Below are 26,842 nucleotides of genomic sequence, written 5' to 3'. Positions count from 1 at the left end.
AGGGGGACCTTATTGCTCTCTACAACTACCTGAAAGGAGGTGTAGTGAAACAAAGGTCGCTTGTCTGGTTGCCCACTAGACCAGGACTGCTGATAGATGATGGAGAGTGGCTTGGCAAGCTCCTCTCTGCCAACTCCTGCAGAACTTTTGGGTGGAACCCATCCAGCTCCATAAACCTGTGTATGTCTAAGTGGAGCAGAAGTTCGCTAATTATTTCTTTCTGAATTATGGTTACTTCAATCAGCTCCCCACCTCTGCCATCCAACTCAGGGAGCTGAGTACCCTGAGGATGGCTGGTGTGACTATCAGAGACTGAGGCAAAGGCAGCATTAAGTACCTCAGCCTTATCTTCATCTTTGGTTACTAAGTTTTCTGTAGTATCCAGTACAGGATGGAGGCTCCCCTTGGCCCTCCTTTTATTGCTAATATATTTGTAAAAAAAGTATTCATTGTATGTTATGTCAGTGGCCAGGTTAAGTTCCAGCTGTGCCCTTACCTTTCTAATTTTCTCCCTGCATAACCTAACAATTAATATTATCCACATCTGTGGAACTTTTCCTGAAAGCTAGTTGTGTCTCCAGAGGGTGATTGACTCTTCAAGAAAGTTCTGTAGGAAACAATTAATGAACAGTGTTTTCACCACTGTCCTTCTTTAACCATAGGTGCACCTGGCAAGGAAATGAATCACAAAGGATTTCCACTTTATCATTTTATTATTTCTGATCACATTTAACAGATTGTTTCTGTATACCACTCATACTCTCCCTAATTTATCTCTATTACAGATGCTCCTGATCAAACACTTATTGTGCTGTGTTCTTACAATTGCTTTGTTTAAACACTCCATATACACTATCCAAAAATGGTGTGTATGGACAACAAACACAAAACCCCATGAGGAATAACAGAGCAGTTTCTACCTGTAGACTCTGACAGATGGGCTGCTGTGAATTTCATTTTCACTGGGATGTTGAAAACAAGATCCAGCACAGCACTTCTCCTTATTGGTCTTTCCTTGCAGAAAGAAGTTATCATCAACTCATTTCAGATTGCTTGTGCCCTGTTGTGTTGTCCCTCCAACAGATATTGGGGTGGCTGAAGTCCCCCATGAGGACCAAGGCTTGTGAATGCAAGGCTGCTCCTGTCTGTAGAAGGCCTCATCCACTCAGTCTTACTGGTTGTGAAGCTCAAAGGCAGCCTTGGCTGCAGTGACCATGAAATGGTGGAGTTCAAGAGATCCTTAGGGCAGAAAGGACCATCTTTAAAGTCCCTTCCAGTCCATGATTCCATATGATATTATGATTAGTCCAAACCCTAATGAGGTTACTGGATGTGAATTTAAGATTTAATTGTGAGCACAATATAGGGGATATGGCTATTGGGTAGACATCAGCTTCTTTCTGTATGCTGCCAGATGCATGTAGTCAGGGAATAATAAAGATTCACCTGGAATCTAAATACAGGTGTCATATAGACGAAACTATACAATTCCCACACAAGAGCTCACAAATAGGTAAAGTCAGCTAAGTTTCTCTGAAACCACACAGTTAGACATGTTCTGTTAATTTATTAGCATTCAAAAGAAAAGAGGGGAAACCTTTGCTAATAATAATTCAGTAAATGGTAAAAACACTTGTTACATGCATGCATACATAACTACATTATTCTAGCTGATTATAGCCTTACAGATTATCACTTCTACAGAAGATATATAAAAAGAGAGAAGACTATACAGCAGACCCAGACCTTTCCTGTTGAAAAAGCAAAGATCTTCTGCATCTTTAATAAAAGTAAATGGCTCCTTGTTACTAATTTCCTGGTGGAAGATTTATAATACTAATTTCACAAACCTGAAGTGAATCTTATGGAACAAAATACTAGTTCTACTGGGGTGGAAAGCTCTTAATCTGCAATACAGACTGAAAGATTTTCTTCATACTTTTTGTCTTTAGTTTTAATTCTTAAATGATATGAAAAGTGACTCTCCTCTGGAAAAAAAAACCTGTATTCCTCTGAGCCTATGTTATACAGGATGTACCTACAAGTCTAATGGACTCCCTTCTAAGGTAATTGCAAAGCAATGAAATTGCGTAGACAGTGTTAATAGTTATTAATTCGGATCTGTTTCTAAATTCCGTTTCTACTGTACTAAAAAACCCCAGAATCTACATATTATTGAGCCACAGACACATAGATCTCAATAGCTGTCTTTAAAATATAAATATTGATGATGTTTGTATTGTGTTAATCAACAGGATAGAACTGTGAAGGAAATTTCAAGAGAAAAAGAGGAAAAAATCCCTCTGAATGTTTTTTCATAATTCCAGCAAAGTTACACTATCACTCTCACAGGATATAGCAGAATTAAATTAAGATCATCATGATATACATAACAGAAGCTTCTTTTTACAGATTTTGATTCAGATGTAGGTATTAATTGTCATTGAAAATTGAAACAATCAAACCCACTACAAATGTGCAAAGCATAACCCTAAACAAATGTTTGTCTTCCACAGACTTGCTTAGTATTCAACTCAGTGCCCCACAGGCACAGTCTAGATGGCAGTTTATTGTAAATGTAATGTAACAACTTGTATCATTCACATTCTAGTATATCAAATAATTTTGAAAACAGAGGGGAGAAGGATGATTTAACTTCACACGTCTAAGATCCTTTTCCCAGCTTCTATAACCTTTTATGAAATCTGACTGCAACCCTGCTGGTTACAAAGGGCTCTGAGAAGTTTCCCCACCCACCTACACACTAGAAACTTTCATAAATTGAATGCAGATATGTTAAGATTCTAAGATCTACTACAAAGTTCAGATTCTTCAAAGAGCTGGAGAATTTAAAGGATTGATCAGAATGAAGGGTTGAAATATTCCTCCTCTGAACACGGTTTTACCTATATCTTACCCATAAGTTGTTGATGCAAGTTTTGTTAGATAATTTCATATATAAGAAGGCCTCTTCTCTATGAATTTGCCTGATCACAGAATCCCAGACTGGTTTGGGTTGGAAGGGACCTTAAAGCTCATCCAGTTCCAATCCCTGCCATGGGCAGGGACACCTTCCACTAGAGCAGGCTGCTCCAAGCCCCGTCCAACCTTGGCTTGAACACTGAAGGGATGGGGCAGCCACAGCTTTTCTGGGCACCCTGTGCCAGCGCTTCACCACCTTCACAGGGAAGAATTTCTTCCTAATATCCAATCTATATATCTATATCTAATATAGATATTCTATCTATATCTAATATATCCAATTTATATCTCATATCTGATGATCCCTGGGCTGTGTGGCTGACACCAACTGTCATCCCCAGACCTCATCCTGACCTTGACTTTGCAGTTCCCATTCCTGGCTTCTTCTCCTTGGCTTTGCCTCTTCACCACAACTCATTTGAGGATCTGTATTCAGTCAACCCTGGTTCCCATATCTGGATATGCTCTGCTCACTTCACTCAGACGCTGTGTGAGTTGTACGTGTTGACAAAGCCAGGTGCCATGTTTACAATGCTCCCAATTCCCAACTCCTGGCTCCTCTGCCCTTACAGAGCAGCCAGCCCACCCTGCTCTCCAGCAGTTACACCAGTTAACTAGCCCAGCACTGGTCTTCACACTGAACTCACCAATGCATGTAATGATCTTTCATTTACTTCAATAACAAGAATTTCTGCATAGGTGAATAGTTTCCTTGCTTGTAGAAAACTTATTACCCGAATCCTCATCAGCTTAGGAAAATGAGGGGAATTTGCTGGTAATCTCCACTGTGAGGCTTCTCAAAATAAGACAGAAGCCCAGAAGGACAGTATCTCCCTAGGTCCGAGAAGAGAGGACATGTATGTCTGATTCTGCTTCAGCTCATGCTTATAGGTCTCTTAATGGGGAAATAAACAAGAAGCAAAACCAGAAACTTGTGAATGATGCAATCCATTAAGCAGCATGAATTGAAAATTATGATGAGCCAGTATTCATTGTTATAGTCTTGGAGCAAAATTGATCGACAATCTTTAAAATAAACAGTATTCTTATCTTTATGAAAATTCTGAATAATAAAGAGATTCATGCAAGGAAAAGCATGTTCACTGGTAAATAACAATGAGAGAGAGGAATAAATTTGCTGAAAACTCCACTGTTGACGAAAACTGCTTGAGAACATTTTTTGTTGTAAAATTTATATATGAAATAAATTTACATAGTCAAAGCCACAATTAAACTACAGAGACAGGCTCTGTTAGCTTCTGCCTGTGGATGCGGCAGCAATCTCTGCAGAATGGTCCCTTTAGGAACCATTTCCTTTGGGCAAAATTTCCCCAAAAACAAACTGTTTTGTCCACTAAGCCTAAATAATTTGCAGAACATACAATGCTCTCAAATATCAGAACCCATTCACAGCTAATAACCACCAGAATAGACTTGTGTTCCATAAATATTTTTAGTTTGATTTAATTTCCTCTGCATTGATTATGTTAGTTTTATTTCCAACATCATAAGCCAGAAAAACTGAAGCCCAGTATACTTTGCCAGCCTGTTTTTTTAGATTTGGATGCCAAATGCAGGCTTATTACAGCTTGGTGTAATCTGGATGTTCTCATCTAAAGAGCCATATGAAGGAGTCTTCCCACTAATTCTTTTGACTCTTCTAACCCACAATTTTGGCATATACCAGTGATAAACCGAGTGGGTAACCTTTCTGCCTCCTCTTAAACATGTGATATTCCATACAGGAAGATGTATTATACCAAGTGTTTAAAAACCTTTGAGACAAAACCAGTCGTAAGCAGTTTAGAATCATCAGAATTAAATTATTAGTACCAGATAGGCATTTACCACATCCCACAGAAAGATGATTAACTGATTGCACAGAACATTTGTTTCTCCTCTTGAACAAGGGAATGAGTGATCAGATGAGGAGAATCCTACCCAATAAGGGTATACTCATAATGGTGCCTTTTATGTTGGTGTTGATGGGCTAATGTAACAAACCCCAGCTCTTTCCCCATTGTTTCATGTGTGTGCCTGGAATTTTTCCTAAAGTTCACAGCTGAGAATAAGCTTGCATTCAAACAGCTTGCACATGAAGTAAGTTTGCACTGAAGACTAGTGTTCAGTTTGCACTCAGAATAGAACTATCCATCCACTGCTTCTCCCTGGTAATTACTAGTTTCATAGGGATAATTTTTTCAGTCATTGTTGCATTATGAGATACATGGAATACAAATTTGCTTAACATTACTCACACTGTAAAACCTAGAATAAATGCAGGTACTTTGTGTCATTGCTTTTCACAATCTAGCAACATTTTTTTATTTCAATTTCGAAGTAAAACTTAACTAACTGCCTCTTTGAGGGGTATGGTCTTTTACTGAAATATAAATTATCATATTGTTTCATGGAAGCATAATGACAATGTAACAGTTATAGTCTATACTAAAAGTCCACCAGCCCAAATAATTTTGGTTTCAGCCAATCATCTCTGTACTATTACCTATAGGATAATTAGAATACAACCAATCTCAGTATTATAATTACTTGCAGCTTAATTCTCACATTGACCTGATATTGCACACCACTATGGCTCATTACACCTGTTTTATTAATGCAGTGTATAAAAATTATGTTAACATTCTTTCTAGGTACAACATAATCTTCTTGTTCACCCACACACAAAATAGCCTTCATTAAATGTGAAATAATAATAATAAAAATATCACATTAGAACTTAAATGCTTGGTAGACTGCTTTCCACGAATCACAACAATTTTACATAATTGTTCAGACATTTTTCACTGCATATTCCTAACCATTCTATTTCGTGTAGAAAATTATATTTATATATGCTTCTGCAACATGCAAAGATACTGTACTGTATGACAGCAGGAATTGAAATAAAATGAGTTCATAAAATCAGTGATGCCAGTGTACTAGCAGTTTGCCCTCAATATTCTGCTATAATAGTTATCAAAACTGCATTAATCTTTCTTACTGAAAACTATTTATATACCCCTGATTATCATTAAAATGTTATTTTGTCTTCAGCACAACAAATTAATCTTCTTTTCTATTGAAGATAAATAATCAGACTTTTTTCAGGCTTTGCCTGTTAATGACGCTTCTGCGAAGCAAACACAAGAGAAAGCTCAAAATAGAAGAATTAAAGGAAAAAAAATGAAAGGAAGAACTAGAAACTTGTTAACAGAAATTACAGACAAGTTTTATCAGTTTCCACATTAATGGTTTATTGTTGCTGAAGGCCTTTTTAAGTGTAGCTTTTCAATGAAACACCCACAGTTATTTATCGATTCTTCACAGAATTTATTAGAATGCAGGCCACAAAACCAAAAGCTGTGGCTCAGTCACAGAAAAATCCATACTACCCACATGTCTGAGTAAACCAGGACTCAGGCAACAGCCATGCAAGAGACTCCAACACAACCAATCTAAAAGAACATGCATTACTTATTACTGATATCTGACAGTTTCCAGTTCATCATTTTAGCAAGAATTAAGAGACTGAAAGAAAGTAACCCTCCAAAAAAGCCTGGCCTAACCTGGAGTGACACCTAATACTTCAGAGAAACACCTTCTTAGGAAAGAAGGCTTTCCGGAGTTGTATGAATGGTGTATCTCATGATTTCTTTTGAACAAAGCTGTATAGATTCCTATTTTTTCCAAAACATGTGAGACCCAGAAAATGGGGTTATAAGTGCAATTCTTACATGGGATCCAAAATATGAGTGAATTCAAAGAAAATGGATTCACTCCTGAGATATTTGGAGGAGAAGGCAACATTACAAACAGTTATATTGCTGCTGCCAGTTCATAGGCACCTCATTTGTATTGACCAGAAGACCATTTTGATATAGATACCACACAAACGCTTCAGGAAAGACTGATCTCAGAACACAGAGTCTCAGAAACAGCATTAAATTCATAGGTCACTAAAATTCAATGATACTAGATTAGACCTTTTTTTTAGGCCTAAATCATCATTCTTAACCTAGACTTCCAGCCTTTACTTTGAACAGACAAAGCCAAAATAGTGAGATAGAGTATATTATATATATGACAGTACATCTTGTGAATGCCTGCAATTATTTAGCATAACTAGCAACTTCCAAAATTTGTGTTGGATTTCAATAACCAAATAAATGCTGTAATATATATCTGGATTTTATCTGATAAAAGGTTTACCGGATGATAAGTATTAGGAACAGAAACTACATAGAAAAATAGGTAGCCATAGTAGAATAACCATCTCAACTTTGCCTGAAATATTAGTATTTATTCAGCAAAACTACTCTGCTTTTAAAAATGCAGTATTTCACAACAGATTAATGACTCAAATCATACAGACTCTTCGTGAACAATCAAATTCAGTGGTGTTGTTTGCAGCTTTGGGAAATGAGAATAAAGTGACAATATGTCTCTGTAGTTGAAGGTGCAGCTGAAAGGCAATAGAACATTTATGTCTTTTAATCTGGTGACTAGGTACAGACTGCTATGCATTACAATACTGAAGATTCAGTTCTTCTGATTTTGAATTATTCCTCCAGATTGAAGGAGCAAACAACTGGTGCTGCGGCAAACAACTCAAATCACTTCTGACTTGATGAAGCTTCGTCTTTAAGTGTACTGAAGCTAAAGGAAAGCCTTGCATGAGTTTCATTGTCTTTGAAGAAGTACCTCCAGAAAGTAGCAATATTAAAAATACTATACAGACTATAAATAGGCTATACAGTTTATTAGAAAGAAAAGCCGAGCAGAGCAGGACACTGTTCTTCACTTATTTCTAGCTGTGCATAATGGTCAAGTACTTCACATTAAGGGGAGTATAAGCTTGAACTTGCAAGGTTTTCAATTCAAGAATGTCAGCTCTGAAAGTTCCGATCATCTCTTCATATCCAACAGAAATTAAGGCTTTAAGGTTATTTAGTTTGGACCAGATGATCCTTGAGGTCCCTTCACAACCTGGTGTTCTATGAATCTATGATTTTTTCCTTAAAGTAAACACAAGCCTAATCTTTTAAGAATGTCCCATCCCTAAACATCCAGTTTCAAAGGCAGTCTTATTAAGGTTCTTCTTCTTGGGAGAAAGGTGAATGTAATACTAAGAGCATAGAAAATATGTTTGATTTCTCCTTCCTGGCACACCAGATAATTGGGATAACAGCTCTGCCGATGGATCTACTGCTTTCCCCACATTGCTATAAACGTCTCAGGTCTGTGCTACAGAAAACAAACACTTTTTATGTTTCCTTATATTAGCCCTTGGATTCCAATTTGTCCCTCACTTTCTTAGACAAATGGGGTCATGCAGATCCTTCACCTTCTATTTGACTAGTCTTAATTATTTATTTTCTGTCATTCAGGTTTATGACTATGCAATTAAAGACAGGTTTAATGGGCCAGTAATCCAGGATGGGAAATCATCCAGCTACTGAAGCATTGAGGACATCAAATTAGTGGCACTGCTGATCAGTTTTTTCCCCAGCTTGACATCTGTTTGCAAGCACTCGTAGCCAAAATTGTTTTGAAAGGCAATGTAAACCTTAGGCTTTGGAGCTTGCCTCCTCAGATGCATCAGTAAATCTCTCCACCTCTTACTACTTTTTACTTTCTGCCGTGAAATGACACAAAGCATGCACAAGGGAGACAACATTTTCTGGTGTTTGAGCTAATGAGTAGAAGCCAGGATTCCTGGGCTCTGTCTCTGACACCATTCCTGATTCTCTTGTGACTCTTGTCTTACGTGCATACTTAATATGTACATTAAAATACATGACACATCCACATATATAAGAAAAGTTTCTGGAAACCTTTAGTTTGAATTGAATTTCCTGTCATCATGTGATCATTCCTTGGTTTTCCTTTCCAGAAACTATTCTAGTAAATGTGACTACTGTTCAGAATCTCCCTACATTTAAAGATAAAAGAATATTAAAAGATGCATAGACTTCTGGGAAAAAAAAAAAAAAGAAAAAGAAAAAGAAAAAGAAAAAGAAAAAGAAAAAGAAAAAGAAAAAGAAAAAGAAAAAGAAAAAGAAAAAGAAAAAGGAAAAGAAAAAGGAAAAGAAAAAGGACTCTTGAGACTATTGTTCTGGAGTGTTTTATAATACAGACAAAACACCTTTATCCAGTGATTTCTGCTTTAGGCTGACATTTCCTTGGAAAATAGAGTACCTTAGAAAAAGAAACAAACTAAAAATAAAAAGAGTCCCAGTGGAAACCAAGTACCAACCATCATCATCAGTAATGATCACATCATATCAATGCTTACATAATAATCATATGATCATAACTACAGTGATTGCTCTATATAACACTACGCTAATATTGCTATACACATTAATGTATAATATTTGAGTGTATGCAAATGTAAATATTTATGTAAATGAATGTTTTCATGAGACCTTTGTGTGTTTGCCCTATCAAATTTAATTATTATGGTCCATTTTTTTATATACATTACAGCAGAAGGGCTGTGACATTAAGTAAACCAGCCCATAGTCTGTCTTGTCCCCCATGCTATCTCCAACAGCAGCAACTTGCTTAGGGACAAGACATCAAACTAGTCTAAGCATAGAGAATCTTCTTCTGCTATATCCTCACAACTTTTAGAAATCAAAGGCTCAGGAACTTCCTAAGCTAGAAATGTCATGTTTTATTTTAACAGTCATTGGATGGGTGGTTGAATTACTATTTTAGTACATAAGAAAAAAGCTTTTCTATTTAAAATCCTGCAGCAGTGAGTTCCACAATTCACTTATGTACTGTGTGGTAAAGGATTTTCATTTTTTTACCATATAATATGGTTAATCAAGTTTAATTTAATTCTTCCCAATTCCTGTATTGTTGAGATCAAAGAATATTATTTATTTTTTTCATCTTTTCTATGATTTTTTCTCCCCATGTTAAAATTCTCCCAGTTTCCTGACTAAAACATCAACATTTGTTTGATATAGCCACATATGGAAGCTGTTTAGTGCCCTGATTATCTCTGGCTACCAACTTTTATATTTTCAAATTCTACTACACCACTTTTCAGAAGACTGGATGACAGTACCACTTTTTATGGTATTTAAGCAACGCCTAATGACATGTAGCATTTGCTCTGTTCTGCTCTGCTCTATATTCCCTTGATAACATTCTAGTTTGGTTTTTTGTTCCTACAAAGCACTGAGCTGACAGAATGAGTCAACAGTAATTCTCAGCTGGCAATTTTAAATGATGATTTTTCTACAGACCTTTGCCATGTACTTATTGTCATGGCTGTCCCTTTACTACTTTATAACCTTCTGCACTGAATTTAATCTTGCGATCCAGATTTTGAATACATTAAGAATTAATCTTAAACCTCACCATGGTCAGTTGTCATTTTTACTACCCAAATACTTAAACAGCATTGAAAATGTTTCACCTTATTGTCCAGTTGCAGGTGGATATACTTAAAACAAGAAAATCAGTATCTACATGGAGTTACAATGATAATCCCTGTTCATCTTTGACCATGTATTCCTGCCTTTGCTTCTTCTGGTTTTGACATTTATTAACAATTGACAAACCTTCCTTCCATTTTATTTTTGTTAGGCACATAAACACTTTGGAAATTTAAAGAAAGTATATCAACTGGAAACTGTTCCTTGTATGTTTGTTGACTTTATCAAAGAACTCTAAAAGACTTTCTATGCATGAGTAACCTCTGTGAAAACCATGATGACTTTTGCCTGCAAAAACCATAATTATTCACGTACCTGTTAATTCTGTTCTTTCTTTAAGTAACTATCAATTTGCTCAGCAAAACTCAGATTTACTGGTCTGTAGCTCCCTGGTGTGTTAGGAACTTGTCATCTTCCATTTCCCTGCTGCTGATTCCATTTTAAGCACAGTTAATAGTTCAGTGATTTTGTACTTGAATTCTTCAGAACTCTTGGGTGAATACCAACTGTTACTGATGATTTGTTACCATTAATATTATCAGTAAGTTCTAAAATCTTTAATTTCTAGTATTTTATAAACAGCCCAAGTACTGAATTCAGACAGTCATCTAGAGAAACCCTTTAGCCTGAAGTCCTAATTCTTAAACTTTTTGTGAAGCTTATGTTCAAACCGCAGATCTTCTATAACCATCAGTCGCATATAAATAATGAATGAAAGTAAATGTCATCATGCCATTTTTCAGTTTTAGGTACCCACATTTCTGTCATTCAGCATTCTTCATTTTTCCTGTAATTGTTCAAAATACAAGTATCACAAAACCCTTTCATTTAGGTACACTATTCACCAAGATAAAACCACAGATATGGAGGCATGTAAAGGCAGAACATAACTTACTTACTTTGGAGCTTAGAATTTCCATAAGAATCATGAACAGGGAAAAAATAAGAAAGATACGGTACAGGCACCATTGATACTCTCATCAATGCAGAAAATTTGAGATATCCTAAATTATCTGTCTATTTTCAATACTAGACAAATATAATAAATACTATGACAAATACTAGACAAATAAAACCATACACTGAAGAAGCAGAAGGCTTAATACATTTTAATGGATAATGGCATTATGGAGTTTCTGAAAAACAGCTTATTACTTAATTTCAGGTGACATGGACCTTTTTTTTTTTGTTATTCAATTGTGTTAATTTTCTCTCTGAATATCACTGGTTTTTTACAAAACTATTTTCTGCCAGAAATGTCAATACTATGAAGCTTTCTGCTGCTTCTTTCTGGTTTTACTTTTTGAAGGAGAACAGCCATTCCAATCCTATTTTTCCTTTATGAGTATTCCAAAGACTTTCTAGTCACAAGGTTAAGGAAATTGCTAATTACAAAAGTAAAGATTTTTATATTACAGTTTAAGTTTGGCATATCAGTGAGCCTTTAATTTATGTGCACAAAACAGGAATTATAAAATTCTTATCAGAACTATTCTATCATTTTTAATGATTTTTTTTTATTAATTATCTTCTCTTTCCCTTATGGCCTTTTTAGCTTGTGTTCCATAAAAAAGCAATTTCTCTTTTACAGACAATCCTTATTGGAAATGTCATGTAATCAGGACAAATACAAAATTATTTTTATGCGCTATAGTTCCAAAATTGGTAAAAGCAGTATTTTTCTTTTTTTAAAAATTTAAATGACATGATGCTATGATGACAGCCCTGGAGAACGAAGCACTCTTTCTGTCCACTCTTTCTTTCCACAAAACAGTGGTTTCTTTAGCAGTGGGAGTTTCTCCAGCAGGTTCTGAAAAACTAAATGTATCTCAGATAGACCAAGCATGGGCACAGATGAAAATTCAATTATTACCTTTAAGCTTTTCACCCTGTTGCTATGAAAATGACAGGACAGACTTTCAGAAGAGACTACAAGGGTGTTTTTACTATTGTGCCATCTAACCATGGTTTCATGCTCCAGATCCCACAGAGTTCGAAGAACAAAATACAACTGACTCCCCTGGTTTTGATTACTTATATGGACACTCTTCATCTGGGAATTATCCTAACACATAATTCCCTGGGACTGGTTCTCACCCAGTAAAACACAAAGGACTGAAGCATATGCTGTCAGCAAGGAAAAGAAGTCAATTAATTAACTGAGACCTCTGAGTCTTCCCCCCACATTTCACTGTTTCCTTCTCACAGGCTCAAATGTTTATCAAATGAGGTATAAAACCTAGGAAGAGCAAAGACATCAGATGAAGTAGTATGATTCTCATCTCAAAATTCACAAGTATAGTAACATTATATATTTTTAAAGTTTTATACTGCAATTTTTCAGGAGCTGAAGAAATTTTTTACATTTTTTTTTTTCTTTTGAGCCAACAATGCATCTGAAGTCCTGCCTGATGTTTCCCAAAGGACTTTCAGGCTTCAGTCTCACTGATGACAAAGTGTTGCACACTCATCCTTGATCTCTATAACTCTCCTGTTCCTCATTTTTTCCTGAGAGATGTCAAGGATTCTCACAATTGCGGATCCTCACTATCAAATCAAACTAATTCTCAAGTTCTAACCTCTTCCTCCCTTCCTGGTTTTGAGAGCATTATAATCCTGAGAAGGTTAACTGGCATCACCAGTCCTCCTGTGGTTGCAGACAATCACAAATGAAATCACCTCCTTCACTTCTCATGGGAAAGAAATGGGATTAAAAAGGAGTAAAACTTCTTCATAAGCAACATTTCTTTAGTGCAGTACACTGAGAAATAAGCTACATAAGTCTGGAGCCCAAATGAACTCAGATGCAACTAGGTCTAATGAGTGCTCAATGAGTATTTTACTCGAACGAATCTACAGATCATCTCCTCTAGTCCCTCTTCCTATCTCAAGCTCTCCCACCTTCTCCTCTGACTCCAGCAAACACACAGATACCTGGAATCCCTTCCCAACTTATAATACATAAACTATTAATAAAAACTACCAAAAAAAAGTCTCAATTTTTTAATTAAATAGGGAAAATCCATACGATTTTCTTCTTACTATATGCTAAGAAATAGAGCAAAAGAGATCAGGAATACCACCTCAAGCCCACATTACTGCACCAATTCAGAATTAAGCAAAAATACCTAGATCTGAGACTCTGGCTATACCTCCTAGCCCGATCACCTGCAGTCAGCATAAACCTTGTGTTTGACTTAGGTGGAAATAAACCTATGTGACAACAGCTCATGTGTGGCTTGAAGCAATTTCTAAGGTTTGACACAATGATAGGAAGGTGACTAGGTTTGGTATCAGTGGGATAGGACTAAGCACATCTAGAGTATTATTACTCAGATTTCAAAGTGGGGCAAAACCCAACCAAACTTCTCTCTCTCATCTCATGCATTCCTCAGGTTTGAAAATATAAAAAAAATCGTGTGCTGCAGAAATGGAGTCTCAGAAACAAAGCCAAGTTCTACTGCTTTAATAATGACAGAGTGTATGATTCCTAGCTAGGAAAATAATGAATTATTTATGGTTTTGGTAATGATAAACGTCATCGGATGTAAAGATGTAAAAGATATAAACATATTGTCTCCCCCACGACCTCAGAGGAGGTATAACGCCAATTCAAAATTTCAGAGGATGACTGTATTTGACAGGAATACCCAAAAGGTGGCCTGTGCTGCTAATAAATATCCTACACTAAGCACATTACTGGTGTTCGATTACACTGTTAAAGCATGCAGATAGACACAAGCACACACAAACCCCCGTGTATTTGTGAGCCAAACATGGAAAGTGCTTGTACCAAACACTTTAAAAAAGATGACAAGACAGGTTGTTTTTCTCATTATTAAACTTTCTGGATTGTAGGTGGTAAAAATGACACAGATGGAAAAAAACAGAAAGAACATTCCTTGAGCAACACAGGAAATAAATGCAGCAGTAACAAAGGGGAAGCCCATTCAAGAAATTTTTGAAATAGTAGGCATCAGGACAAGGTAGATGAAGATACTAACCTGTTTGAACTCCAACACTGACAAATTTCAAATAAACAACATACCATACCCTGACTCCGAGACTGGATCTGGGCTTCTGATCAGTAAAACTGTGTGATTAATACTGTAAATGATTAGTACTGAAGCCTGAATTGTGACATTTTATAGACATTTAACATGTTGAGTTTCAGCTATGGCAATGTGCTTTGATGTCTTTTTATCACAGGTAATTTTCAGGATATTCTTGAATAAACTATGCTATATCAAACAATTTACTCAGAGATTTAAAAGCTGCCATTATAGATAGATTTCATAGTGTAAAGTTTGGACACTATGGATGACAGATAGGAAGTTTCCAGAATGCATATAACACACAGATATCTCCCCCTTCAATTTATTTTTCAGATTTTCAGATTGGTTTGTTTGGGTAAAGGTTTTTTGGGATTCTTTTCTTCTTGTCATCACTGCACCGCTTAAACAACACTGCAGTGTGAAGCTGATATGCTGCTATCCTTAGCCGAGTTAGATCTGGATGAAAGGAAATTTCTGTAACTTTCTAATTCACCTGGAAGGGGATTAAAATAAAGTCATTAAAACAAGAATACAATCAAATCTTCAAAACTAAAAAATTATTAAACTGATTAATCTTTTATTTAAATGTTAGGTGCTGCTCTTGTTTGTGACACCATGGTGAGTTGCAATTAAATTCTGGCAACATATCTTTCAATTTGAGCTGCTACTGAAAAAACACAGAAACTATCCCTTCTACCAGGAACTCACATTTTATATAAACAGTGCACTCATTATATGTTGTCTCCAATACTCATCTTCTACTTTGCCAAGGTACTTTTGTTTTTACAAAGTTGATCACTATTGCCTCACTTTCAGGACAGCATTTTTGCTCAAGTGCAATGAATGTGAAGAACGTGCATTAGTTCCACTCTAATTAGGCATACACTTAAATAGTTTCTGGAACTGGAACTGTGGTAAATAATATATGAGTTAGCCTGAAACCTTGATTACGCTGATGCAAAAATAGCTGCATGTATATAAGAAAATACCTTCCCATTGCACACTATTCTATTTCACATATATGTGCCCCAGTGGAGAAAATGAGAGAATAAATCTTGAGAGATGGGAGGTCATATTGCTTCAGGCATGGATGGTGGAGGAGCAGAACTGTACCCCAGTTAGTACTGCCTGACGTGGTACTTTCCTGCCTCTCTCCTCTCTGCCTGGCTTGTGCACAGTGGGTAAAATAAAAGATTCACAGACAGGACAACAAAGATTTCAGCAAGTGAGTTCAAAAATGATAAAATGGAATTTTGCAACCAGGTATTTGGAGCAATGCCTCTTGAGAACGGCAGGAACCGCAGTGAAAGTCACACACAGCTCCTTCCTTACACCGTTCTCTGCTGGTAAAAAAGTGAACTATGGAAGTCCTTCAGGGATAATTAGCTTTCTTGCAAATTTTGCTTTCCAGTACAGGAATCGGGCTGCTGACTAAGCCCTAGTCACTCAACGAATTATACCACTGTGCTCTTCCTAGCAAACTGTACCTCTTTGTGTGGTCACTGTGTAACCAATGGGTTTCCCTCTGAGAATCTTTGCAGAAAGCAAAAGCATTGTGAACTTACAAACAAGTCCTACACAAGGCTATTTTGCAGACGGCATGTGTGGGTAGTTTTGCTAAAGAACTTTCTTGCTTTAATTAAGAAGAAAGATCCTGCTGGCACAGCTGACAAATGAGAAGTGCATTAAAGTCTTCATAGTGTCTAATCTTCCAGTTTGCAGACCAAACAGACAAATCTCAGAGTCCAAGTTCAACTTGACCTCTGAGGTCTCCACACAGCCTTCTCTTCTCCAGGCTGAACAGCCCCAACTTTCTCAGCCTGTCTTCATACAGGAGGTGCTCCAGTCCCCTGATCATCCTCGTGGCCTCCTCTGGACTTGTTCCAACAGTTCCATGTCCTTTTTATGTTGAGGACACCAGAACTGCACACAATGCTCCAAGTGAGGTCTCCCGAGAGCAGAGTAGAGGGGCAGGATCACCTCCTTCGACCTGCTGGTCACGTTCCTTTTGATGCAGCCCAGGATACGGTTGGCCACACCAAATCAGGACCCTGGTACATGGGGAGGAAAAAGCCTCTGACGTGGAGGGTGAAGGTAAAGCAGGTAGACATCTGTAACCTTTTAAAACAATATGAAGCGTGTTGCTGGTTAATTTCCCTAGCTATGAAGTGACCTTGTAGTACCATTCCTAGTGTATACCCCTTGCTGCATTGTCCTGCTTTAACTATATGCAATTCGTTGTCTTTAATTATATCTCTGAGTATCCAGCTTTTCTGCTAGAAACATTTTTGATCTGCACTTCAGCTACTATTTCTCTGTTGTTTCTTCTCCTACAGAACAGCTTGTTAACTGCATCTTAGTCCCCTTCAAAAGTCTTCTGCTCTCTGCTGAAGGGATTACAGGGTTTACTGAATGCTTCACTGCAGGTTAACACAATTATAAAATGAGGAATACACCAACAATTTCAGTACATTTGTCTGTGTGTCTGATTACATTTACAGAGCCTGAGTAATATGAACTTGTGGTGTGGGTAGTTTTGTGGAAATATAAAAGCTTTGTAAAAACAAAGAGGTAAACTAGATATAAATGTACATTTGCTAGAGAAAGTTAATACAATTTCCTTTCAAGAGACTACAACTGCCAAATTGACTCCTATAATTCCATTGGCATAGAATAGCACACACTTTTTGTAGGGGGAGCAGGGAAGCAAATACTAATACACTAAATGCTAAGCAAATATTTATTTTATTTAAAATATAATAAGAAAAATTCTGAGTATGGTGAACAGTGTGGAAGAAAGGTTGAAAAATCAAAATCAATTAAAAATAAACAGAAATTAGAGGTTTAGAGGAACATGACAGAATCCAGACACGTATTTTGATAATGTAGGAAAATTATTATCAAAGGTTGGCAGTTTTCTAAGATAATAAAACATGGTGACAACTTTCACTAGTTTCTGTTCCAAATATTCAGACAACTGTCATAGCTTCATCAAAAAAGCAAAAATGGCTTATATTATTCAGAATTTGAAGAGCTAACAAAGAGTGTGATGTGGGATAGGCAATATACAGGCAAGCAAATATAAATGATGATGGCAACTCCTTGCAAGTATAATTAATTTTCAGCAGGCATTCATGCTAGCAAAATGGAACTGCACGGATGTCCATGGAAAATGAATAGCTGAGTTGACATCAAGATGAGTGAATGAATCAATTTAAAAATTCAGTGCAACACTCAAATCAACAGTTTTAAGGAATTTGTTCTTCTGCACCATGTAGTCCTTTGGCTTTTTTTCATTATGGATACCATTATGATTTTTGTAGTCATTATTTAGGTTAAGCCTGCCTGAATGCATCAGAAATATTTTCAAATCACAGCTCACACTAATACTTGGAAGGAATCACCACCTAGGAATGACTATTTATTAGATTTTACTAATTCAAAACCCAAAGGCAGGCTAAGCATTTTTCAGAAGTTGTCTGTAGTTAGCACCAACAATAACAAAATTAATCAGTAAGTATAGATTCTCAACTGAAAGGACTTCATAAACAATTTTGTTAGTGTTCATCTCACTCAAGTATTGCCGCATAAAGGCTGGGAACTTAGCTGTCTGTGTCTTCCTCTACAGTCAACAAAAAGCCAGATGCCCTTATGGGCAGGTACATCTCATTTTATGATACACCTCAATGATATGTGATAAATCCTGTTTTTCTGGATGGATTTTATAGAGAATCTCTCCAACAAATTGCGTCTAATCACTTTACCAGGTCTACAGTTAACTCAAATGTACACTACACTTTGTCATTAAATGGCAGAAAAAGCATTTCCTTTGAGATGCAGTTAGAAAGTTCAGAACAATGAAATCTTTCATTCTGTGTGTAGGGCACTGTCCTGATAAGTGGGGAACAAGAGTCTTCAGCAGACAAATTCTTCCACCCAAATATTTTTAAAAGAAAATGGAACTGGAATATCTAGTAAATAGCACTTCATAGTCATGCACTGGAAAACGAAAATAAAATAATGTCATATTCTTTAAGTATTTTCATGCCTCAGACAGGCATCAGAAGGTATAGATTCACAACGTCTGAAATATACTAAACAGTTATTCATACAAAAGAAACCAAAACAAGGGCTTCTGGTTTTTGCGTTTGTTGGGATTTTTTTAAGAAGAAGAAAAAAAATCAAACAAAAAACCATTAACTTTCTCAAACTCAACAGACATTTCAAGGTTTTAGAAGCCAGATTGAAAATAGTGCAACTGTCAAAACAAGAAATATAAAAGTTGATGCTCACAATATCTAATAACCAATCAGCTCATCTTGAATGAAATCCAGAGAAAAAAACCAGAAAAATCTCATCCAAGTGAGAATGTTAAGTGGGCAGCTGGTTCATATCATGAGAAAGCATTAAACCACTGTAATCTTGGTTTGAGAATTATCTTATGGCATAATAAGACTTTAGAAAGAAAATATAATGAAGCCCCTGTAATTAATTTGCACTCCAAGTAAGATATTGTACTATGTTGAAGACAAATTTCATATTGATTTCGTATTTCCTATTGAAGAAGACCGTATAGGGAGAGAGAAGCAAGGAAATGTTTCCAAAAGCACTGCTTCTGCTCAGATTTCTGCTTGAAGCCAGTAAGTCAACTCATGTGTGGAAGGGTAAACAAGTGCGTAATTCTTTTCAGGACCAAAACTGTACTGCCAAAACTAACAACTTTGATGACAGGCTTCCCAGAGAGGCCAAGAGCTGAATGAAGCATGAGCTGACCTCATAACCTTGGACTCAATGGACATCAACATGTTATCCATGGACTCAACCAAGCCTGTAGCTTATTCCCCTGGGGTCAAACAAAAGTGTATAGGAAAAACTACCTCATGCTAGATAGGTAGAATTTCCAGTGGGGTTCTCACATGAGAATTAAAAGTTTGAAAAACCTGCTAGAAAGTATCTATTCTTTCCAACTCAGAGCTACAGCACATTGTTCAAAGGAACTTACACAGCCAGTTCACCTCTGAATTGCTGAATATAATATATTGTAATGATCAATAGGCAAAGTCTTATGGATATTTTTTTCAAACAAGATTTCAGCAGTGCCACATGTCTTTAGCATAAAATATCTTAATTTAAAGCTGCATTTAGCATGGTACAAGCTCAAATAGAATTAGTTTTTTATTGTATTTTTAAAGATTAATATGGTTTAATCAGATATTTATCTTTTATACAGATTTTAAACTTCAGTTAGAACCAGATGTTCATCTGGGGTAAAGTTGCAAAGCTTACCCGAAGTATCTACTGTACTTCATATCATCTAGTTCTAGAAGTTTCTGAAACTCTAATTACATTAAAAATTACATTAAAATGGTATGATAGCCTTATTAATCTAATGACTTTCATGTTCAAAAATACTGAAATTAAAAAGGTATCTAATCAAACACATAGGGATCTGTTTGTCACATCAAACAGCTATGTGATAAAATATATATAATACTTGAACATTTCTTTAGGCCAACGGCTAAAAATCAAGGAGCGGACACAGATGAATGTGGAAACCATTCATGTCCGCTCATTTTCACAGTAAATCTTTGAACACAAAACAGAACAATCTCAGAAAGGGTGGGGCACAGCTGCAATAAAAATAGGTAGAAGGGAATGGAGGATATAGGAAGCCTTGCCACCAGAGTGGATATGCACATTCAGATAATGAGTTATTGTATTTTTTTCCCTACAGTTTTTACACAGTTGTTCCCCCCCCACATTGTTTCAGAGAAAATGGAAAGTGTTAATTCTTTAGGCTGATGAATATAATCAAAATTTGTTTTAAGGAGAGCAGACAAACCCATTTCTGAAGACATTAAAAATGAAAGGAATATTTAAAGACAACAATAATTTCACTGAAGCCATCAGAAAATAAAACCATTATTTAAAAAATAATAAGCTTGTGGTTTTGTTTTTTAGTAATGTGTTTCCTAGCACAAAATTTTAATTGCAGATTAGTTTTATTTTTGTTGTCCTCTTGATAAATTTGAGGCAAGCCACATACATCATTAATTGTATTGTGCAGGGGACCACATTTCAAACAACAGCTTTGTCTGACCAAGCTACTATAGCCTGTCTGATTGTTGCAGAATTGTCATTAAATGGAAATGATGCTCGGGAATGTTGAACTAAATGTTATGTTTCTATGAATAATGAATAACATTACAGTAGCTTTAATGAATTTCATAGGGGAAAAATGTTGTTAAACAGAGCAACAATATTAGCCCTGCTGCCCTGGCCAAATTCCAATCTAGATAATTGCATTCTGACACCTATTCTTTCTCAGTTGTTTAAATTGGGTATATATGTGTACCTCAATGTCTGGATTGAAGAATATTTGAGAAAGCCCTTCTGATATTGCTGTACCTGTTGACAGTTGTAGAGGGTTAATGGAGGAAAAAATTCTGAAGACCTAAATCCTGGCTGATGGAAAGCTTCTAAAAAACCATAGGATCATAATTTGGAATTGCCTTGATATATATTCAAGGCAGAATCTTCAGTGACACCTTTGTTTAACATTTTTTTGTGTGTCTGTGACATCTCAAAGACATAATTTCTAGTATTATTTCCAGAGCCTCACCATGCCCTTTGATCTTGAGCACTGTTTGTGGTATCCAATTCACACACTGGTCCACACTAATTATCCTGCTTGGGAGACCAGACAAGATCATCAAGGAGTATGTAAAAGATTTAAATCAGGCATATATTTTCATATGCACTGACAGTGATTAAAATAGAAAAGCCTGACAAAACATAAGATCAGAAAGAGGTAGTGCCAAATATCACTTGCTGAATAGAATATTCCTGGAAACCTCATCTATAGGTAACTGCAGGTAATCAATCATATCCTGTTTCTGTGGGGATTAGGTGCAATGTCCTGTTCTCTCAGCAAAACAACCGAATCCACATTCCTCCCTCTCTGGTATGTAAGTATCCCAAAAGCTGCACAGATTGTACTGCATGATACACACGGTGGTGTTGTTTGAAGGCTCAAGCAGCACGTTAAACTGCAGCTGGATTGTTACCATTAAGATTTTATCACAGTGATTTAGGGAGAAAGTCAACGATCTGGAAACAGATGTGATGTTTTAAATGTGTATCATCATATCTTCTGGGCTAATTTCAGTCTTAACATTGCAATGGATTTTCTTCAGGTAGAAGAAAGAAGACAAAGAAATGGTGAGAAGAGTGACAGGATAAGTGGAAAAGAGTAGACAGGATCATGTGAGTACGGATGCTAATGAACTGAAATGCATCATTTGCTTTAACTGTTACATATGTCTGCAGTCATTTGAAAGGAATCACAGTGTGTACAAAGAGCCTCTTAAGAGATCCATATAGGAAAATCAGGTCTTTCACCTTTTTAAAGCTTAAGATTAAGGATATTTTCTATTCAGTACTGGCTCACAAACCAACCCATTCAAAGATGGTGTCTCTCCAACTCACTCCCTTGCACACACATACACATAAGTACAAACAGCAAGGAAGAAGCAGAGAGGAAGCAAAAGGAAAAGAGTGAGTAAAGATTGCTAAAGACTGTGACAGAGCCACAGTCAGTGCTCTCTTGTGAAAGGAATCTGCTGCTCTGTGGGTGGTAGTGGCTCAAATCTTGTGTACAAATCGAAGTGAATTCAAGGCTTGTGTTTTCCCATCTTATCTGAAAATCCTAATGATTTTTCAGGCAAAGATAATTCCATAGATTATAATTTCTCTGTTTTAACTAGAATTCTTTTCAGTCTGAGTTTGAAAAAGCTTTAATTAAAACTAGGAATTTCCAAAGAAAACAATTTTTTTTTTTTTTTTTGCCACAAAGATCCTGACTGAATCTTCTTCCTTTTTGAACATACATATAACTTCCAACAAAAATAACGGGATTCTTTACAAAGTAAAAACAAAGAACATCTGAATGCTATGAAAGCTACTTTAACATCCATAACATAATTCAAAAGTACTGATAAGTTCTTAATTTATTACCAATCCTAGTGTGTTGCTCTTTGATTAAACCTCATCTTGTGCTAATAATTCTCAGTTGTACTATACAACATATGCTACAGAAATCTCTGAGGTAGCCAAGGAAAACCAAGCCTAAAACAACAGGGAAGTTGCTTACCTGCCTGAACTCTTCAAGATCTATTTTGTTTCCCACCAGCACCAAGGGGATGTCATAGGTGTGCCGGACGCGATAAATGAGTTCCTTAAACTCAGCAGCTTCTTGAAAGGATTGGCGGTCTGTGATGGAATAGCAGATAATGAAGCCTTCTCCACCTCGCATGTACTGGTCCCTCATGGCTGTGAATTCTGCCTGTAGAATAGGAAGAAGATACTCAGTAATTCAGCAGATAAAACTACACATTTGTAAATAACGAACTTGCTGAAAACTTCCCTCATTCCCCACATAACTTCACATTGTTTGTTTTACTGTTTTAAATACTGCTTGCTGAAACTTGTGCATCCTTCTGGGGTCATCATTATGGATAATACACCACTAGGATGTCTCTTAGGACCCTTTTCTTTCCTTTTCTCACCAAGGGAACTTTGTCCTTGAAGAATATGAACTTACTATGCCAGTGCCTGCATACAGAAAATATTGTCTCACATATTTCTAAAACATTCTGTAGCACTTTCAGCACACACTTGCGATTGAATGAATACTAACAGGTGTAAGAGAAGAGCTCTATTGTTATCTAGAGATTGAAGACAGGTACAAATTCCTTATTATGCGCTCAATTCAAAAGCTCAGTAATATCAAAAAGACATTTATTGTCTCCCACCAGTTTTGGAATATGCCTAGTAAAACAGGAATATAATCTGCAAAAAGTTCTGCTCTTTCAAATGTTCTGAGAGAAATTGGGGGTTTCAGTTCAGTGTGTGATAACACCATCAAATGAAAATGGACAATTTCAAATAGTGCGAGAATTGGACCAATCTTCTCCTCCTGCATTTTTCTCTGTTTATGTATGTATGTATTGAAGCAGCAACATTTCTGGTCATAGGTGTGGCGCTTTTTAGAAGTATTTAACAACTGTCACATTGTATTGAAAAAAAATCAAGATTTAGTTTTCAAAAACTAGTCTCAGGCACTGTGGCTTGAGAATATGCTTTAAAGTCAGTTTCTTTTTCAAGTTTGTTTGCTCTTCTCGATCACAGCCCAGAATAACCCAATACCATGGCAACAGTCGGTCAGGATCAGAATCCTCCAGACAGAGTCAGTTCTCCAGAGATATTAAGATTCAGGAAGGTCTGATAAAGTAAGGAATACACATATCAACATTGGACCATTTCTATGAGCAGCAGGATGCAATATCAAGTCTTCTATTTTTTAGTCTGCTGAGAATTTAGGCTAGGATTTTAAAACAGATTAGGCTATATATATATATATATATATATGTATCTCCTCAGTTCCTGCTGAAAATTCAAGGGAAATGGATTGCTTATGCTCTTTTAAGTCTCAGCCTTAAATCTCTCTCAGTAGTCACTCATATTGATTGATAATACTTCCTGTGAATAGACTTTCATGTTGACCATTATCATTTATTCATGATGTATCTTTTACCCAAGGGCTTTCTTATATATCACTCAAAATATTTCACCTGCTACAGGAAAAAGTTCATAGACTAAGCTCCAAAATAGCAGACTAATAGGCAATTTAAGGGTAGGATTCTGCTATGAGACTTACTCAGAATTTCATAATCTCTAAACTATCACCACTGGCATCCCAGGAGTTTATTAACTACAAAACTATAGCATAGACTGGATCAAGCTATATTCTATCCCACCCCCTCTCAACTGGATGTGCAAGAAGTAGGGCAGTGGTAGGGAGAAACACAGAAGATGTCAAACAATAGGGATTCTACACTCCGCTGGTTTGGGCAAGACAGCGAGGGGAGTTCTGTCTCTGCTCCCAGGTCTTTGCCTGCCATCTGCATGAGAGAGTCACTGGATTAAAAACCAGTGCAATACCAAGGTCTCCAAGTTGTGAACAGGGAGTGTTAATAACTAAACACACAGACATAATCCCTCTCCCTTACTGACCCTCAGATCCCAGGCTTTCCTCACAAAATAACCATCTTTCCAAGCCCCTCATCCTCTGTGTCCCTGATTTTTTTCTCTTTGCATCGTTAACCTAGACTACCCATGATTAGTAGAGTAGCCTCCTTTGTAGAAGGAGCTGAACAAGGCCTTCATCCCTTCAGGCTGAGCAGAAAATGGAAACCTTATGCAGAGTTAAACTGAATTTAGCTGCCTGTGCAGCTGCAGGCCACTGTCTAAGCCCCCATTATAGATAAAAGTAAGCTAGTCAATGCAATTAATGGACTACAGATTGAGTCTGTTCATGAAAAATAGTTATTCCCTTAGGTCCCTAATTACCTATTTTTTGTTTATCTGTTTTAGAGCCAGCTGAATATTTACACAACTGAATGAAATCTGCTAGCTCCTATTCCAGCTCCCAAAAGTAGATGTTTTGGTATGGAACTAAAATCCCAGCCCAGACAACTTGTCTTCCTTTGTTAGAGATTTCATAAATCAGGTACTGTAACACCGTATGATTATTCTACACAGACTTTTACAAAGAATGAGCTCTGCTTAAGTGAGTTGTTCACCTCCAAGAAGTGCTCAGAACATCCTCTTATAGCCATTTATGGCAAACTAAGAAGGAATTAGGTCACATAGCCCTGTTTAAGTTACTCACAGTAAGTGACATTCTTCAATGTGAGGACTCCCAAGACCAGTCCCCTGGAATGCTTAACGGCTTTTCTTGACTGCCAGGAGACTCTGGGTTCCTAATTTTACATTGAATCATTCCAAAGGGACAAAGTATTCAGCTTTTAGGCACTGCCATTCTTGAGGCTGAGTCATTTACCTACGCATTCTGGTTTATGCCTGGGCATAGACATGACTTTAAGGATATGAATGAATTTACTTCTGCAATATTTTATTATGACATGTTATTGCTGCTGATATATTGGACTAAACAGCCAAAATACTTTAGTGTCAAGTTTGCAGTGATCCATCTTCAGAGGCATTAATTACTCTGTGTAAACCAGACTGGGTGCATCCACTTGGTTTTCTGTTGTTAACTCTGTTAGTCATTTCCATTCTTATTTTTCTGATGTTGACTTTCACTTCTCAGCTTTTTCCCCTTGGCATAATTGCTCATTACAGAGACAAGGACTCCAAGGTCAAACATGAACAATCCTTTTCTTAGATTTCAACAAAAATGTGTTTACTTCTCTGTTTACCAAGAAACCCAATAAAATAATATATAGTAAGTCAAAGAATTAGAACCATTTCCAATAAACATACTATACCCCTTCCAATAATGTATGCATATTACATACAGATGATGGACTAACATGTAATTAAATTCTTTGTTCTTTTTTTGAGTCCTACTCTGATTTCACAGTCTTCATGTATCTCTACAGCAAGCAGTACAAAAATCCAAGCTGACCTGGGTTTTTTTGATGTTCAGAGGTATATGCAGATAGATCCAAAAGTTTCACAGACTTTTCAGTGGGTTTTTTATATTTGGATTGGTTCTCTTATAAAACATGCAACAGTATATCTGTGCAGCTGGCACACTAATTGTTTCCTGCTGTAAAAGTGGTTTTTTAAAAAATTATTCAGGAATACTACTTGATACCATTTGCTACTCAGTAAGGGAAAATATGAAACGTTCCCAAGTCAGTAAGTGCCAAAGGGAAGAGACAGAAGGAGATCACACCTCCTCAAAAGGAAATCAACCCTGAGACTTAAAGTGAAGATTTGTTATGCTTATAGCACTTTGAAGCTTGACATCAGTCTCTAATACTCTCTTGTGTATTATGACTAAGACTTTAACTGGAAAGTGTGGTAAGAAAACTTCCGAAACAAAATCACCATTCATCTTGGAAGACATGTTATACTCGAGAACAAACATCAAGTCTAGATAGAAACAAAATAAAACTTTTCTAAAAGTTGAAAGAACACAGCATAACTTTTTCCTTTTTTTTTTTTCCATTATAAAGGAGGGCAGCAAAAAACCTGATACTAATCCTCATGTGATTATATATGTCTACCTGTTGTGGAAGAAAGTTAGCAAGAAAATCTCTCAATGACTGTTGCTCCTAAACAGATGTTACATTTGCCTTTTATAAGTTATCAGGCATCTGTCATGATTTCTCAATGACAGAGTGGCCTGAAAATGACATAAAGCAGCTCCCTCAACATGCTCAGATGCATCACATCCTGTTGTATCGAACTTACAGAATCATAGAATAGTCAGGTTGGAAACGACCTTAAAATCATCCAGTTCCAATCCCCCTCCCA

At 36.5% G+C, this 26,842-nt stretch overlaps 1 protein-coding gene across 1 annotated transcript in view; it reads right to left on the bottom strand.

Annotated features, from left to right (window-relative positions):
* The window catches only part of RIT2 (Ras like without CAAX 2), a gene marked incomplete at both ends in the record, with an annotated part of 187,755 nt that overhangs the window by 64,433 nt on the left and 96,480 nt on the right, over positions 1-26,842 (bottom strand). Inside the window, one exon of the mRNA XM_080638245.1 lies at positions 22,647-22,838. Within this exon, the coding sequence (XP_080494371.1) occupies positions 22,647-22,838 (192 nt within the window). The remainder of the gene's footprint in view (positions 1-22,646; positions 22,839-26,842) is intronic.

The sequence above is a fragment of the Psittacula echo genome, assembly GCF_963264785.1.
Source record: "Psittacula echo genome assembly, chromosome: Z".
NCBI classification, from domain to species: domain Eukaryota; kingdom Metazoa; phylum Chordata; class Aves; order Psittaciformes; family Psittacidae; genus Psittacula; species Psittacula echo.
This window is presented reverse-complemented; position numbering and strand designations above follow the sequence as displayed.